Below are 16,130 nucleotides of genomic sequence, written 5' to 3'. Positions count from 1 at the left end.
ACAGCCCCCACTGTGCTCTATATCCACCAGCCCCCGCTTCCCCCGCAGAACCGGGGAGAGAACCCAGAAGTTCCTGCTCCCGCCCCCCTGCTTCTGACCCACCAGCCCCCACTCCCCTCCCAGAGCCGGGAGAGAACCCAGGAGTCCTGCTTCCAGCCCCCCTGCTCTAAACCCCCTCAGCCCACACTCCCCTCCCAGAGCCGGGGAGAGAACCCAGGAGTCCTGGCTCCCAGCCCCCCTAGTCTAACCACCAGCCCCAGCACTCCCTACCAGAGGCCGGGGAGAGAACACCAGGATCCCTGGCTCCGCAATCACCCTCACTTCGGCTAACCCACCAGCCCCACTCCACCCCACAGAGCTGGGGACAGAATCCAGGAAGTCTGCTCCCAGCCCCCACTGCATCCCAGGAGCCGGGCGAGAACCCAGGAGTCTGACGCTCACCATCTAAAGGAGCCCCTCCAGCCATCTCTGACGTCCGGCCGATTCCTCGTTGGTCTGCTTCAGCCCTGAAGGTACCTCCAGATGTCGAGGGAGGGGGCAGGAGGAGGCATAAAGGGGGTGAACTCAGCGGGGAAGGGCTCCCTGAGAGGACTGGCAGGAGTTCAGGGTGCGATGGCAGCCCCCTATGAGGGGAACAGGCCCCTGCACCTTCCCTGCCCCCACTGAGCCACCACTCCATGCCCTGGGGCGGGTGGGAGCCAGCGCCCTAGAGGCGGACAGGCCCCTGCCCCATCCGGCCCCCCTGAGCCAGAGCCACTCCAATGCCCCTGGGGCCGGGTGGAGCCGGCGCCCCTAGAGAGGACAGGCCCTGCCCCACTCCCCGTCCCCGACTTGCCTGTTACTTGGGGCAGCGCGGTTGAGTTTCGCTGCGAGTCGAAGTACGTGATGCTCTTCTGCTTCAGTCCACAGAACTGAGGGACAGTGCACTCCAGGTGGATGGGGAATTGAGCAGTCAGGGTCCTTGTTGAAGATGTCCACCTGCAAGGGCGCGACATTGCACTGAGTCAGCCGGCCACTCCTCCCTGCCCCCAGTGGCCCCCTACGCCAGCCTGGCCTGCGCCAGCGGAGAGCGCACCCTGCTGAGCCCTGCCCCGCTCGCCTGCCCATCAGCGCCCCCTAGCGCCACCACTGGGGCCAGCGCTGACCTCCCCCGACACACTCAATTTTTGTCCAGCGTTTCACCCCCTCGTAACCCAGGTTCGTGCTTATCGTAGAAAAAACTGTTGGAAGAAAATGGACCTGGGGATGAAGGAGCTCTGTAGAATCCCAACAGTCCAGGCCGGGTCCCTCCCCCAGGTGGGGGCTGCCCCAGCCCCACGGCTCTACCCACCAGCCCCCCACTCCCGCTTCCAGAGCCGGGGACCGAACCCAGGCGTCCTGTCTCACCGCCCCCTGCTCTAACCCACCAGCCCCCCTCCCTCCCGAGAGGCCGGAAAGACCCAGGAGCCTGGCTCCCAGCCCCCCTGCTCTACCCACCAGCCCCCACTTCCGCTCCAGAGCGGGTGAGAACCCAGGCGCCTGGCTCCGGCCCCCCATTCTGCTAAAACACCATGTCGCAGCCCCTCCCCGAAAGCGCAGGGGTTCTCTGATCCACTCAAGTCTCTGTGAGGTGGTGGGGCAGGACCGATGTATACCAGGGGAATGTTGCCGGTAGGCTGGGAGGGTCTGGAGTGAGGATCAGTCCTAGTGGCGGTTCCTGAAAGACATCTCGCTCATCCCGAAAGTAAAAGGTAACGGGCTCTCACTTGTCTGGCACCGTATCCAGACAAGGTACCGACATGTTCATACCTGCAGCACACAAACTCAGTGAGAGAGGACAGAGGGTTAAGCCGGCACCGAACACTCCCTCCGGACCCCTCACCTGCGCTAGATGCGCCCACCTCTGGGGCTAGGGCGGCCGGTTACCCAGGGACCCTCGCCCGGTGCTGAGATGCGCCCACTCTGGGGCGGGCGGCCAGTTACCCAGGGACCATCCCTCGCCCCGGTGCTGAGATGCGCCCATCTGGGGCCGGGCGATCGGTTACCCCCAGGACCCCTCGCCTGGGCTGAGCATTGCGGACACCATCTGGGGCGGGGCGCCATTCACCCGGGGAGCCCTCACCCGTGGTGAGATTGGCGGTCACCTTGGGGCGGCCAGCTTGGTTACACAGGTACCACCCCTGCCCGGTGCTGGATTGGTGCGGGCAGCCGGGTACCAAGGGACCTCGCCTGGTGCTGAGATCGGCCACCTCTGGCGCGGGGCGGCTGTTATCCCGACCCCTCGCCGCGCTGAGATAGTACTGGCCACCACAAACCCCCCCAGTGGCCTTGCCGATGCCCACCTGGTCATTGAGGCCAGTTGGGGCCGTAAAATGCGCTGCAGGTCGTCCATGGTCAGCACATGGCGCTTGTAATTCACAGGCCGGAAGCCCCTCACCATGGCGTTGCCTGGCAATGCGCTGGTAGCACTGGCATCAGCTTGCTGCACTGTCCTTTCCTGGCACGGAGGGGGGGAGTGAGGCAGGCCCAAGAAGGGAACCCAGGAGTCCTGGCTCCCAGCCCTCCTGCTCCTAACCCAACTAGCCTAATTGCCCCCTTCCGGAGCCAGGGAAGAGAACCCAGGATCACTGGCTCCCAGCCCTCCCCTGCTCTAACCACCAGCCCCTACTTCCCTCCAGAGCCAGGGAGAGAACCCAGGATCCTGGCTCCCAGCCCCGCTTCTAACCTCCAGCTCACTACTCCCTTCCGAGCCAGGGAGAGAACGCCAGAGTCCAGGCGCACCAGCCCCTGCTCTAAAACCCACGCACCCCCACTCCCCTCCCAGAGCCCGGAGAGAGAAACCCCAGGAGTCTGGCTCCCAGCACCCCTGCCTCAACCTCCACAGCCCCGACTCCCCTCCCAGAAGCCGGGGGAGACCCAGGAATCCGCTGGCCCCCAGCCTCCCCCGCCCGCTCTAACCCCTCCCCAGGTACCTCTGTGGCGTGGAAAACTCTTGCTGGAAATGTCTTCTAGCTTTCTCCACACCTCGGCCGTGCTGCCGGGATCAGGCCTGTCCAGTAGGCCTGAAGTAACTTCATCCAGAATACCTGGGCGGGGGGAGCGAGAGAGCGGATAGAACAGCTTGAAGTGACAGCGTGAGGGGCTGAGATGCAGCTAACTCTGAGGTGGGCGGCTGGTTAATACACAGATGCTTTGCTCAGAGCCTGGATTCGTCTTAGTTTTGCATATGAAAGCAAGCAGTGTTGGCATCGCTGATCCTCAATCAAACACCCTCCGCATGGCAGGCTGGTCTGCCTGGCGTCCATGTCCCCGGACACGAGCTCAAGTGGGGATGTTACTCTGAACCTAGCGATGAACGCTGGTTAATCTTTGGGTCTTAGCTGAGCGAGAAGCACCTGGAGGGTCACGAAAGGGGAGGACGCCAGAAAGGGCTGGGAGCCAGGACTCCTGGGTTCTCTCCCCGGCTCTGGGAGGGGAGCGGGGGCTGGTGGGTGAGAGCAGGGGGGGCTGGGAGCCAGAACTCCTGGGTTCTCTCCCTGGCTCTGGGAGAGGGGTGGGGGCTGGTGGGCTAGAGCAGCGGGGACTGGGTTCCTGAGCCAATGGCAGAGCTCTGTTCTCACGCTGGGGGGCGCGGGGGGGTTGCTGGACCTGGCTGACCCTCCTCTCCCCTCTCCCCAGAACGTGGCCAGGCAGAACAACGACAGCGATTGTGGGGCCTTCGTCCTGCAGGTGAGCGGTGGCTGGGGCTGGGAAGGAGCTGGGGGGACACTGCGCCCTCTCCACCCATATCCCTGATCTCCCCCTGTGTGCACTGGCAGCCCCCCCAAGCCTGCCATCCCCACCCATAGCGGAGGCTGCAGGGATGCCTTCCCCTCACTGCAGGAACTGGCCTGAGACCCGACAAGCTCCCCTCATGAAGACTGGGGCTAGATGGGAGCTGACAGGCCCCTGCCCCCCTGAGCCAGCCAGTCCCCGCCATAGGCCGGGTGGGAGCCGGTGCCCCCTAGAGGGGGCAGGCCCCTGTCCCATTCCTTGCCCCCGAGCCAGCCAGTCCCTGCCCTGGGGCCGTGTGGGAGCCGGCGCCCCCTAGAGGTGAAAGCTTTTCTCTCTGCCCCTGGTTAACTCTGCTTCTCCCCCCCCCACCTCCCCCCCCAGTACTGCAAGTTCCTGGCCCTGGGCCGGGCATTCACCTTCACCCAGCAGGACATGCCGAAGCTACGGCGCCAGATGTACAAGGAGCTTTGCCACTGCAAACTCAGCGTGTGAGTCGCGCACCCACATGCCCACCTCTTCCCTTCCGGCTGCGGCCCACGCGGACACCGCCTCCTCCCCCCCCTGCTTCTGGGGGGTGGGGGGGGTGCAACCCGAACCCCGGAAGGATGGGCCATGGGAAGGGGCATTAACTCTGTTGCATTGGAACTGTTCAAACCGGGGTGAGGGAAGCAGCTAATCCCAGCTCCCCCCGCCAACCAGACTTTTGGGGGACCTTTTTTTACTTTGGGGGGGCCTCCCCCTTTCCCCCTGGTTCTGTATTATTTTTTTCATATTTAAACCCAGTTTCCCTTGTTACATTTTGGGGCGGGTGGGGGTGGGTGGCTCATGGTAAATACACCCTCTACCCCTGAATTTTGGGGACACCGGCTTTGGGGAGAGGGGTGTCACTACGGGGAGGAGGGAGGAGCCATTTCTTCCCGGGGGGGGGGCGGGGAGATGAGGTTGGAAATCTCAAACCCCACCTTTTCTTCTGCCCGGGGGGGGGGGGGGGTTGTGTTAGTGAAGTTGTATGTTGGGGGGGGCGGGGGGGGGGACGACAAGTTTATACACTGGGCTTGAAAATGAGAAACAAGCATTTTTTTATATATATATATATATATATATATATATAATGCGGCAGCAAATTGTTCTGGGCAATAAACTTCCTTTCTTTGGAGAATCCTCTGGGTTTGAAATGTGGGTCCTGCAGGGAAGGGGTGTCCTTCCCCCTGGGTTGCCCCCTTGAAGTGGAGCGAATTTTCTCCGCGCGTTGGCCGTTGGAGGAAGAATGTCCGCTGGGGGGAGCACCAGGGTGGGGAATGGGACACCATTTTCAGCCAGGCGCTGCACAGACACACCGCCTCCCAGAACGAGACTGGGGTCCCCCATTGCGTCAGGTGCTGCGCAGACGCCCACCCCCCGCGTGATCGGGGTGCCCACGTTGCTGAGCACAGCACGGACGCCTTCCCCCTGAAACCGCGAAGGAAAGAGAATCCAATACAAGGCCACGTCGAGCTTCTTCAGAGTTCCAAACAACTAACAAACTCAGCCGAGGGCTGGGACTCGGTGGCCATGGGGGATTTTGACGACCGCGCCGTCTGTTGGGAAAATAATGTGGCAGGGGACGGCTGATCCGACCAATTCTTGGACTGCCCTGGAGCCCGTTTTTTCATTCAGAAGGTGGAGAAAGCAACTCAGGGGTGATTTTGACCAATGGGGAGGAACAGTTTAAGAATTTGAAGGTGGAAGAAGTGATTGAGCTGGTGATTCTAAGGAAGGGTAGGACGGAACAACGCATAATAAAGACAAGGGATTTCAAGGAGGCAAACTTTAGCGAACTCAAGGAGGCGGAAGGTAAGATCCTGCGGGAAGCAAGTTCAGGTTCGAGAGAGTTGGCAGTTTTTTGGAGATGTTATGACAGGCACAAGAGCAAACTGTTGTAGCAGTATGGCAGGTGACCACCCTGGCTTAACTGGGAGAACTTCAAGGATTCGAAACACGAGATTGAAAACTAGGTGAAATGATGAAGGATGAATATAAACAAGTATCTAAGGACAAAAGTAGGCCCAAAACGAGATCAATCGAGCTAGAGCCATAAAGGGTAACGAGGAAACATTCAGCAAATCCATTTGAAGCAAGAGGAAGACCAAGGAGGGGGTAGGCCTGTTACTCAACAAGGAGAGAGAAATGGTAACCAAAAATGTTGAAATGACGGAAATGCTAAATGACTTTTTGTTTGTTTCTTTTCACCAAAAAGTTCCACGGTGATTGGACATCCCACGTGGCGAACACAAGGTAGGAGCAGAGGCTAGAACAGGGAAAGAACGAGTTAAAAATGACTCAGGGTGTTAGGTGTCTTCAAGTCATCAAGGGCCTGATGAAATCATACAATATCCGGGTTGGAAGGGACCTCAGGAGGGATCTAGTCCAACCCCCTGCTCAAAGCAGGACCCACCCCCAACTAAATCATCCCAGCCCGGTGTTTGTCAAGCCTGACCTTAAAAACCTCTAAGGAAGGAGATTCCACCACCTCCCTAGGGAACCCATTCCAGTGCTTCACCTCCCTCCTAGAAATAGTGTTTCCTAATATCCAACCTAGACCTGCCCCACTGCAACTTAGAACAACGAGCGATGGTCTCATCATCTGCCACCACCGAGAACAGTCTAGATCCATCCTTTTTGGATCCCCCCTTCAGGTAGCTGAAAGCTGCTATCAAATCCCCCCTCACTCTTCTCTTCTGCAGATTAAACAATCCCAGTTCCCTCAGCCTCTCCACATAAGTCATGTGTTCCAGCCCCCTGATCATTTTCGCTACCCTCTGCTGGACTCTCTCCAATTTGTCCACGTCCTTTCTGTAGTGGGGGCCCCAAAACTGGACGCAATACTCCAGGTGTGATCTCACCAGTGCCGAACAGAGGGGAATAATCACGTCCCTCGAGCTGCTGGCAGCGCTTCTAACAGCCCAATATGTTGTTAGCCTTCTTGGCAACAAGGGCACCCAGCTGATTCATATCTAGCTTCTCGTCCACTGTAACCCCCAGGTCCTTTTCTGCAGAACGGCCGTTTAGCCAGTCAGTCCCCAGCCTGTGTCAGTGCCTGGGATTCTTCTGTCCTAAGGGCAGGACTCTGCACTTGTCCTTGTTAAACCTCATCAGGTTTCTTGTGGCCCAATCCTCCAATTTGTCTAGGTCACTCTGGACCCTATCCCGACCCTCCAGCGTATCTACCTCTGCCCCCAGCTTAGTGTTAGCCACGAACTTGCTGAGGGAGCAATTAATCCCATCATCCAGATCGTTAATGAAGATATTGAACAAAACTGGCCCCAGGACCGACCCCTTGGGCACTCAGCTTGATACCGGCTGCCAACTAGCCATGGAGCCGTTGATCACTAGCTGTTGAGCCCGACAATCTAAACAGCTTTCTATCCACCTTATAGTCCATTCATCCAGCCCGTACTTCTTTAACTTGCTGGCAAGAATATTATGCGAGACCGTATCAAAAGCTTTGCTAAAATCAAGATATATCACATCCACAGAGCCAGTTATCTCCTCCATAGGAGGCAGTCAGGTTGGTCAGGCATGACCTGCCCTTGGTGAATCCATGTTGACTGTTCCTGATCCCTTTCCTCTCTGCCAGGTGCTTCAAAATGGATTCCTTGAGGACCTGCTCCATGATTTTTCCAGGGACTGAGGTGAGGCTGTAGTTCCCTGGATCCTCCTTCTTCCCTTCTTTAAAGATGGGCACTACATTTGCCTTTTTCCAATCGTCCGGGACCTCCCTCGATCGCCACGAGTTTTCAAAGATAACTACCAACGGCTCTGCCATCACATCAGCTAACTCCCTCCGCACCCTTGGATGCGTTCGATCCAGACCCATGGACTTGTGTACGTCCAGCTTTTCTAAATAGTCCTTAACCTGGTCTTTCACCACTGAGGGCTGCTCACCTTCCCCCCATAATGTGCTGCCCAGTGCAGCAGTCGGGGAACTCACCTTGTCTGGGAAGACCGAGGCAAAAAGAGCATTGAGTACTTCAGCTTTTTCCACATCATGTGTCACTAGGTTGCCTCCCCCATTCAGTAAGGGTCCCACGCTTGCCCTGACGCTCTTCTTGTTGCTAATGTAAGTCCATCCGAGACCACTCAAGGAGCTGACTGAGGAGATAGCTGGCCCCTTGGATCTTCGAAAAGTCCTGGAAGACGGGAGCGAGTCCAGAGGGCCAATCTAGGGACTACACGGGGAATTAAACACCAGCCAACGTAACTTCAGTACTCGGAAAGATAACAGAGCAAAGAATTAATTTGTCAACACCTAGCAGATGATAAGGTAATCATAATGGTCAGCATGGAGTTAGAGGTTTTTAAGGCCCAGCTTGACAAAGCCCTGGCTGGGATGATTTAATTGGGGTTGGTCCTGCTTTGAGCAGGGGGTTGGACTAGATACCTCCTGAGGTCCCTTCCAACCCTGATAGTTTATTATTCTGATTTGTCAAGAAACAATCGCAGCAAACCAACCTGATGACGTTCTTTGACAGGGTAACAAGCCTTGTGGACGAGGGTGGAGGCGGTAGACGGGGTCTATCTTGACGTTAGTAAGATTTTTTGATACTCACTCACGCGACTTCATAAAATAGGGAAATGCAACCTTGCCGGAGCAATTGTGAGGTGGGTGCAGAAGCGGTTGGAAAACCGTTCCCAGAGAGGAGGTATCAGCAGTTCACAGTCATGTTGGAAGGATCTAACGAGCGGGCTCCTGCAGGGATCAGTGCTGGGCTCAATATCTTCACTAATGAGTTAGATAATGGCGTAGTGAGAACACTTCTCATTTGCAGCCGACACCCAAGCTGGGAGGGGTTGCAAGTGCTTTGGAGGATGGGCTTAAAAATTCAGAATGAGGCGGAGAAATGGTCTGAAGGAAAGAGGATGAACTTCAACCAGGACCAGTGCAGAGCACCTCACTTCGTAAGGAATAATCAGTCACACAAAATGAGCACTGACTGCCCAGGCAGGAATGCTGCAGAAAAAGATATGTGGGTCCCCGCCCTGCTCTAACCACTAGCCCCTGCTCCCCTCCCAAAGCTAGGGAAAACCCAGGCATCCAGCGATTCAGTCCACTCTTCGTTTACCAGCCTGGCCCCGTTTTGTGGCACTGCCAGGGTCACCTGTTAGCTGGACCTATGCCAGCGCTACCGCACTGGGTTCGGAGCCGGAGGGCAGCTGGAGACGTCGGGCGGTTTTCATCTTTCACGTAATGTTTCAACGGCCCGGGACAGACGATCCGAAAACAGCATCACCTCACCCAAAGGACCGCAACGCAGTGGTTTTCACCTAAAAGGGCCAGAAACGTCTATAAACACAAATGCACCGGCTTTGGAAATATTTCACCGAAGCAGTGATCTACCTTCCCAGACTTTTCTGCCTTGGCATCCAGCAGACGCCTGGCAGCCTCTGAGCGCATTTGGCCAGTGGGTGGCAGCCCACGCACACCCCGATTATAATCCATCCATAGACTCACCCCGGCTGGAGCCGGCAGACTGATGGTGGCCCACGGTAATCGCCTGGCGCCAAATCCACCGGCAAGCCAGGGCCCCGGTTTCTAACCCAGCTGGGGTGGGCAGCCATGTCTGTGGGGATACAGCAGGTGAACTGACGGCTTCCGGGATGGGGGGCTGGGCCTCGCTTGTGTTGTTCTTCTCATCTGTCAGCTCGGGGCCACACGTTACCCCGAGCTGGTCACTCCTTCCCACCCTGCCACAGCGACGCCGCTGAGCCCGGGGGTTCTCCGTTAATGCTCGGGGAAGGGCAGCTCACTCCAGAGATTCAAAGGCACGGGCCTAATTTATAAAGCCATGAGCAGACCGAGCCAGGGCAGCTCCACTGGCCTGAGGCTGTCGGGTCCTCTGCTGGGGCCACTAACTGAGAGTCGCTGCTCGGTGAACTGGTAGGATGAGAAACGCCAGCGGGCAGGTCACTGATCTCAACTCGATTTCCCCTTTCCCTGGGGGAGGATGCACCGTGGGGCTGCGGGGAGCCGGATGAAGAGCTGAGAACGGGTGTGCTCACTGCATGCCCTGGGTGCCCGGCTCAGGGCCCACAATCCCAGACCCCCACATGCGCCTATGGCCCCACCAGGCGCTCTGCTCTCATCAGCCCCCCCGGCCCTGAGCTGAATGGGTTTAGGGCAGGGCCACATCCCAAGACACGCACAGCCCCCCTCAACCCTGGACATCAGAGCCATCCAGCAAGTGGGCCCCGGGCCAAGCTGGCTCTGGGGGGTGTGACTGTGGTCTGCCCGGGGGGGGGGGAACAGGCGGGCAGAGGTGCCTCTGGGAACCCAGGGTGGGGCGGGCGCTCTGGTCAGGCACCAGCTGGGGTGGGGGGAACAGATGGGGGAGCTGCTCAGAAAGCTGCCCCCCAGCTGACGGGGGGCTGGTAGGCGGAGGGCATGCCAAAGGGGGGGCGGTGGTGGGAGGGATCTCGAAGGGGCTGTGGCTGGGGGTTTGAGGGGGGGATCCAGGGGCCCTGAGGGGATGGGGGGGCTGGTGGGGGGGGCCGGGGGCTGGGTAGGGTGCCGGAAGGGGTCACGTGCAGCCGGGAGCGAGAGGGGCCAAAGGGAGGCGCAGCCTGTCGCCACCCACGTGTGCGACCCCTGCCGGCCTTCGCTCGTCGTCTACCCCGCCCTTCCTGCCGGCCATTGGGCCGCCTGAGCCGGACGGGCGGACAGCCTCGGCATCGCCGCTGCGGCGTGTTTGCGCCTGACTCACCTCGCTCGCGGGGGGCGCCGCCCAATGCCAGGGGGGGTGGCAGGGTCCTGACGTCACACCTCTTTTTTTTTTTTCAATCGGTTGGACGTCACCAGGGCCGGGAGCCGGGCGCGGCGGCCATGGGAGCGGGGCCGGGAGGCGGGCTCTGTTGGAAAAGGAGCCAATGGCGCGGGGCGTGGGCGGGCCGGCCAATGGGAGCGGGAGCGGGGGCGGGGCTGCCGGGGGATTAAACGCCAGGGCGAGCAGGTCGGGGCAGGATCCTGCCGGATGGTCCTGCGAGTCTGGAGAGGCCGGTGAGTGCGCGCGCGCGCCGGCTAGGCCTCCCCGGATCGCTGTACCATTTCCCAGCTCTCACACGCGGTGGGCGCGGACCACTCGGCGTTCCGCCCCCGTGGGTTGCTCGCGGGGGTTCCATGGGCCGAACCATCCCCGCGGCGGGGGGGGGTGGGCGAGACATAATAGCAAGAAGAGCGTTTAGGCCGCGAATCGGCCCCCCCACAAGGTACGCACGTACAGACATCGCGCTCAGGAACGGGCGGTAACCATCCGTTTTGCTGGGCGGGGGGTGTCGTCTTGGATGGGCCATTCCATCCTTATTTTCGAGGGCGGAATGGTCGAGCTCCATTTAAAACTTCCTCTACAAGACGCGAGCGGACACCATGCGGGCCCCGGCGGGGGGAAGGGGGAGAAAGGTGGTGCGAGACCATTCTGTAAGGGGGAGGGGGCGCCGTTTAGCCCGCCGCAGGGGAGATGGACGGTACATCCCGCTGAGGGAGGGGGAGCGACGCATTTTTGTGAGGTGGGAGACCTGGATGCGGTCTGGCTCCGGACGGAACCATCTGGCCTGCGGTTGGGCGGGGAGAGGGTGTGGAAGTAGTCCATTTATACCGAAGGGGGGTTCTCGGGGGCACAAGTATGGCACCACACGGCCGGGGTTGCGGGGATGCGGGTTAGTTTCTCCTGGGGGAGCCATCCGCGAGCTGTGGGGGGGAGGGAGCAATGGGCGCGATCCATTCTTCCCTGGGGGGGGGGGCGACCCCGCGGGCCGCCTCCATCTGTCCTGCCGCTCGGCATCCGGCACTGCGCGTGACGTCACGCCCGCGCCCGCAATGGGCAGGGCGAGGGGGCGGGACTTCCGCGCGGTGGGGGGGGAGGGACGCGAGAGCCTGAGCACGTGGACCGGCGGGCCCGGCGGCGGCGGGGCGGGGTCGGAGCGAGGCCTACGGGGGGGGCCACTTCCGGATCGGCGCCTGGCGGGGCGGAGGGGCGATGCTCCCGCGGGAGGGGGCAGTTGGGGGAGGAAGGGGATGGGGGGGTGGAAGGGGGGCGGGGGGGGGCAGGGTGACAGGTGTTGGGGGACAGGCTGGGGGGGCAGTGGTGGATGGGAAGAGGAGGGGGGAAGGAGAGAAGTGGGTGGAGCAGTGGGGGGAGGGGAAGGGGGGCAGTGGGGGAGGGAAGTTGGGGGGAGAAGGGAGGCGCGGGGGCAGGGTGACAGGTGTGTGGGGGACCACAGGCTGGGGGGGAGGTGGGGATGGGAGAGCAGGGGGGAGCGAGGAGTTGGGGGGCAGTGGGGGAGAGGGGAAGCGGGGCAAGTGGGGAGGGAACGGGGCGCGGAGGGGGCAGGGTGACGACGGTGTTGGCATGCGAACCCGGCATGCGGTGGGGGCTTGGGGGGGGGCTGCTAAGGTATAGAAGAGTGGGTTGTGCCGCGCCCCCAGTGTAGGTGAGGCCCTAAAGCCCCCACTAAGGCTCGGGCCTGGGGAGGGGAGCACCCATGGCTGTTTAGGTGGGCAGAGGCGACAAAGGAATTTTGGGGGGGGGATTGCCTGCTCAGGGGGAAAGGCTGAGGGGGGCAGACGGGTGACACGGGGGCCCCTGATTCGCATCTCTAAAATTGACACGTGGCAGGTGATGGGGGAGGGGGCAGCTCGCGGTGAATGAAGCCGGGACCAGAAGCGGGCAGAAGGGGGGTGTTGGTTCTCGGGTCTTGGTTAAACCCCGCTTCTCTCCCCCTCTACTAGATCTCGAGGACAATGCCCCGAGGGAAGGACCCGATGGCACATTGAGGTGGCAGGGGCTGGGCGCTGGGCAGGTGGGGTCTGGGACATGGCAGCCGAGTTGTGCAAGGAATAGGTTTGGGGGAAGGGGGAGGGAGATGGCAGCTGTGAGGTGTGGGATGTGGCTTCAACAGGCTCAAGGGGGGGGATGGGGCATGTATGTGGGAGCAATGGGGGTGGGCTTGGTGGCAGGCTTTATTTTTGAGGTGAGGCAGGTGGTGGATGGTGCCTTATTGGGGGGGCAGGAGGTGGATGATTCCCACAAGGGGGCCTGCATGGTGTAGGGAAGTGGCTAATGGGGTGTCACTAGAGATGAGTGGGGGTAACTCACAGCACAGAAGGATTACTGTTGGGAGGGCAGGCTGAGAGAGATTTGTTATGGTGGCGGGGGGGGTAAGACAGGAGTCCAAGGGGCTTGGGAGCTGCGACGACAGGGGACAATGAAAAGGGTACACCCCCTGCTGGCCGGTTGTCCTCCCCCCCTTTTCAGAGCAACTGGAATGAAGATGTTACCGCTTTGGAGACATGAACCTGTCGGAGTCCTGCTGCGGGGAATCTATGCCATAAATGGGTTTGCAGAAGCCTCGCATCCAGCAGCGAGCCATTCTTCTTGTTATCAAGGGTGAGTCCGGGCCCGGGGAGGGGGCGATACATCCCGGCGGGTGGAAGTTCTGGGCAGTCGACCCCGGACAGGACTCTTCCCCCTCCCCTGCTTACTGGACAAAGAGGCGTCCGCGTTGGTGGCGAGGCTCTTGGAAATTTAGCCAGCGGGGAGAGCGACGATGCCCTCATTTCATCCCTCAGCGCAAGATTCCTGGGGCGGTGGTTGTGGCTGGTTCTTCTGGGGCACACGGCTGTCGAGGGTTTTCAGTGACTGAGTGCCGGCACCTCTGGGGCAAGGGCGGGTGACTGGGGTGACGTCTTGTCTTCTCCAGTTACCGATGTTCATTGCACAAGCCAGTCTGGCACTGGGAAGACGGCCGACCTTCGCCATTTCTATCCTCCCAGCAGATGAGTGGACCTCGACAAGGCGACACAGGCCTTGGTGCTGGCCCACCGGGAGTTGCCGCAGCAGGTTGAGCTGGCTGTGACAGAGCAGCTCCGCCGCGCCCCGACTCGTGTAAAGCAGTGACTCAGCCCGGTAGATCCCTGCCCAGCTCCCTTTCTTAACTGAGACATCTAAGGGGGACAGAACCCAGGAGTCTGGCTCCCAGCTCCCCTCTGCCTCTGAACCACCAGCCCCCATCCTCCCAGGAGTCAGGGAGAGACCCAGGCAATCCTCGGCTCAGCCAGCCTCACCCTGACACGGCGTCTCTAGGGTAGTCCCGGGTGTGAGAAGGGATCACAGCCCCTCCCCTTCCCAGAGCTGGGGAGAGAAACGCCAGGAAGTCCTGGCTCCCAGCCCACCTGCTTCACACCAGACCCCGACTCCTTCCCAGAGCAAGAGAGAATCTCAGGATGTCCTGGCCCGCAGCCCCCACTGAGGCTCACCAAGATGCCGGAGAGAGAACCTCAGGCGTCCTGGCTCCCAACCCCTCCCCAGTGGTTAGGTAAGAACATGGTTACTCTGGCATCAGATGAACCTGCTTCTCCTTGTTAACCCTGGGGGGCAAAGAGGTGCGTCTGGTTGGGGCGCGGCTCTTAAATCTAGCAGGGAGAGAGAAAATGAGCCCCATTCATCCAGACCAGGTATCTGGGCGGTGCTGTCGCTGGTTCACAGGCGGGGGGTCACACGGCTGTCAGGGTCCTGGGATGGCAGCCCATCTGGGGCAAAGCCTGGCCTTTGGCCGCTCACGCCTCACGTTTCTTGCTGCAGATCCGAAGGGTCGTGATGGCGCCTCGGGGGCCTAACATGGGGCTTCGTAGGCCACGCCTGTATTGGGGCAGAATACCAACGTCCGGGCCTGAGGTGCAAAAGCTTGCAGATGGAATCCCCCAGTAATCATTGTGGGGAACTCCGGCCCGTGTCTTCGACATGTTGAACAGGAGATACCTGTTTTTAAGTTTTGGGGGGAGAGGGGGGCGGTCCTCTCGTTGGTGCCCCCTGGGGCAGGTGGGGATGGCGGTGTGGGGCCCACCCTGTATCTGTTCGGTGATGGATCCCGCCATGCGTGTACACTGATCCAGATGCTGCCTGGTCTTCAAGCCCCTGCTAGGCGTTCTGCTGTCGGGCTTGGCCACAGGGGCTTCTGGGTGTGATCAGAACTATCCCGAAGACTATCTTGAGAACAGAGTCTGGCTCGATCCCATGGGGCCGGCTACTCCTCAGCTCTCATCAGGCTACAGCCAGCCTCTCCCAGCACTCCCAATTCAACTTAAGATGTTCGTTGCTGGACGAGGCCTGACGGAGATTGCTCAGCTCCGGGGCTTCAAGGATCAGATTTACGACACATATATTCCAGAAAGCTGAGCCCCCCCCGGGGAACACCCAGGTGTGCTTTGGAATCTGGGCGGACCAAGACCAGTGTCTTGGGAGGAAGTTATACCAGAACTAGGGGGTCATCCCGGGCTTTGGGCTGGCTGGAGGCGAACCTCCATAAATCCAAGGGCGGAGGATGGGGCACCTTAGACTTGGGGGACGAGGAGGTGTTAACTGTGGGGATCTAGGTTGTTAGGAGGCAGGGGTGTTCCGGAAAGTGGCAAGACCAGATGAGTGGGTAGCGACTAGAACTCAACCTTATTCCATCGGGAGTTGAACGCCAGCTGCAGGATTAGAACCGAGGGGGCTAGGACGATGACGACGGAGCTGGGAATTGTTGTGGGGGGCTAAGCCCCAAGCGAGCAGTGGAATGAACTGGAGGGGGGAGCTCGAACCCGAGGCCGGGCTGGTCCGTAAAAGGAAAATGAGAACTGGCAGTAGTAGGGAGGGCTACGAACCCAAAGGGGTCCAGTCAGTTGTGGGACGGGTAGGGCAGGGAATTTAGAATCTGGGGGTAGTGGGTGGGGTGCTACAGCTACACATTAAAGAAGGGGTCTAGAACCAGGAGGAGCACTCCGTCAGTGGGGAGCTGAGCCACCAGCTAGACCTAGAGGAGGTCTAGAATCCAGGAGGGCAGGTGCTCTTAATGGAGAGCTAGAACTCCGGTGGAAAGGGTCTGCAAGCCAAGGGGCAGAGTGTCTAGTTAATGGGAGCTAGAACCACAGTAGAGGGTCTAGAACCCAGGGGGAGATGCCTAACAGCTCTGAAGGTAGGCAGGGGAGTTTCTGGGTGGGGCCCAGGCTGGCGGCCAGCGCCCTCTCCACTGTCCCCCCACCTTCCACCCACAGGTGTGCCTCCTGTCGGCCACTGATAGCCCATGGACGTGCTGGATAGGGGACCAAGAAGTTATGCGGAGGAGCCGAGTCCCGCATCCTGGTGAAGAAGGAGGAAGCTGCAGGACTGTCCTGGATGTGCATTGACCGGCAGTTTTACATCAATGTTGAGGAGAGAGGTGAGGTGGGGGAGATCTCTGTGGGGGGAAAGTGTTGGGGGTTGAGAGCCAGGATCCTGGGTTCTCTTCCACTAGAGCACCCCAGCTGTGCAATGGTCATGGAATTGTATGGAGGAGTCTCCTCCAAGATGGCACCCATCTCCTCCATA

General features: G+C 60.1%; 1 protein-coding gene and 1 non-coding gene across 2 annotated transcripts in view; both read left to right on the top strand.

Annotated features, from left to right (window-relative positions):
• Positions 1–4,636, top strand: part of SENP3 (SUMO specific peptidase 3) — a 19,041-nt gene extending 14,405 nt beyond the window's left edge. Inside the window, 2 exon segments of the mRNA XM_075071333.1 lie at positions 3,658–3,708; positions 4,135–4,636. Coding sequence (XP_074927434.1) covers positions 3,658–3,708; positions 4,135–4,245 — 162 coding nt within the window. The 3' untranslated portion in view covers positions 4,246–4,636.
• Positions 4,637–14,637: 10,001 nt separating this feature from the next.
• Positions 14,638–14,769, top strand: LOC116828334 (small nucleolar RNA SNORD10). Its single transcript, XR_004374510.1, has one exon. It is a non-coding gene; the product is annotated as a small nucleolar RNA SNORD10 (small nucleolar RNA).
• Positions 14,770–16,130: the final 1,361 nt, after the last annotated feature.

This window comes from Chelonoidis abingdonii, chromosome 11 (genome assembly GCF_003597395.2).
Source record: "Chelonoidis abingdonii isolate Lonesome George chromosome 11, CheloAbing_2.0, whole genome shotgun sequence".
In the NCBI taxonomy this organism is placed as follows: Eukaryota; Metazoa; Chordata; order Testudines; family Testudinidae; genus Chelonoidis; species Chelonoidis abingdonii.
The sequence above is the reverse complement of the archived record's forward strand: the minus strand, read 5'-3'. Positions and strand labels throughout refer to the sequence as shown.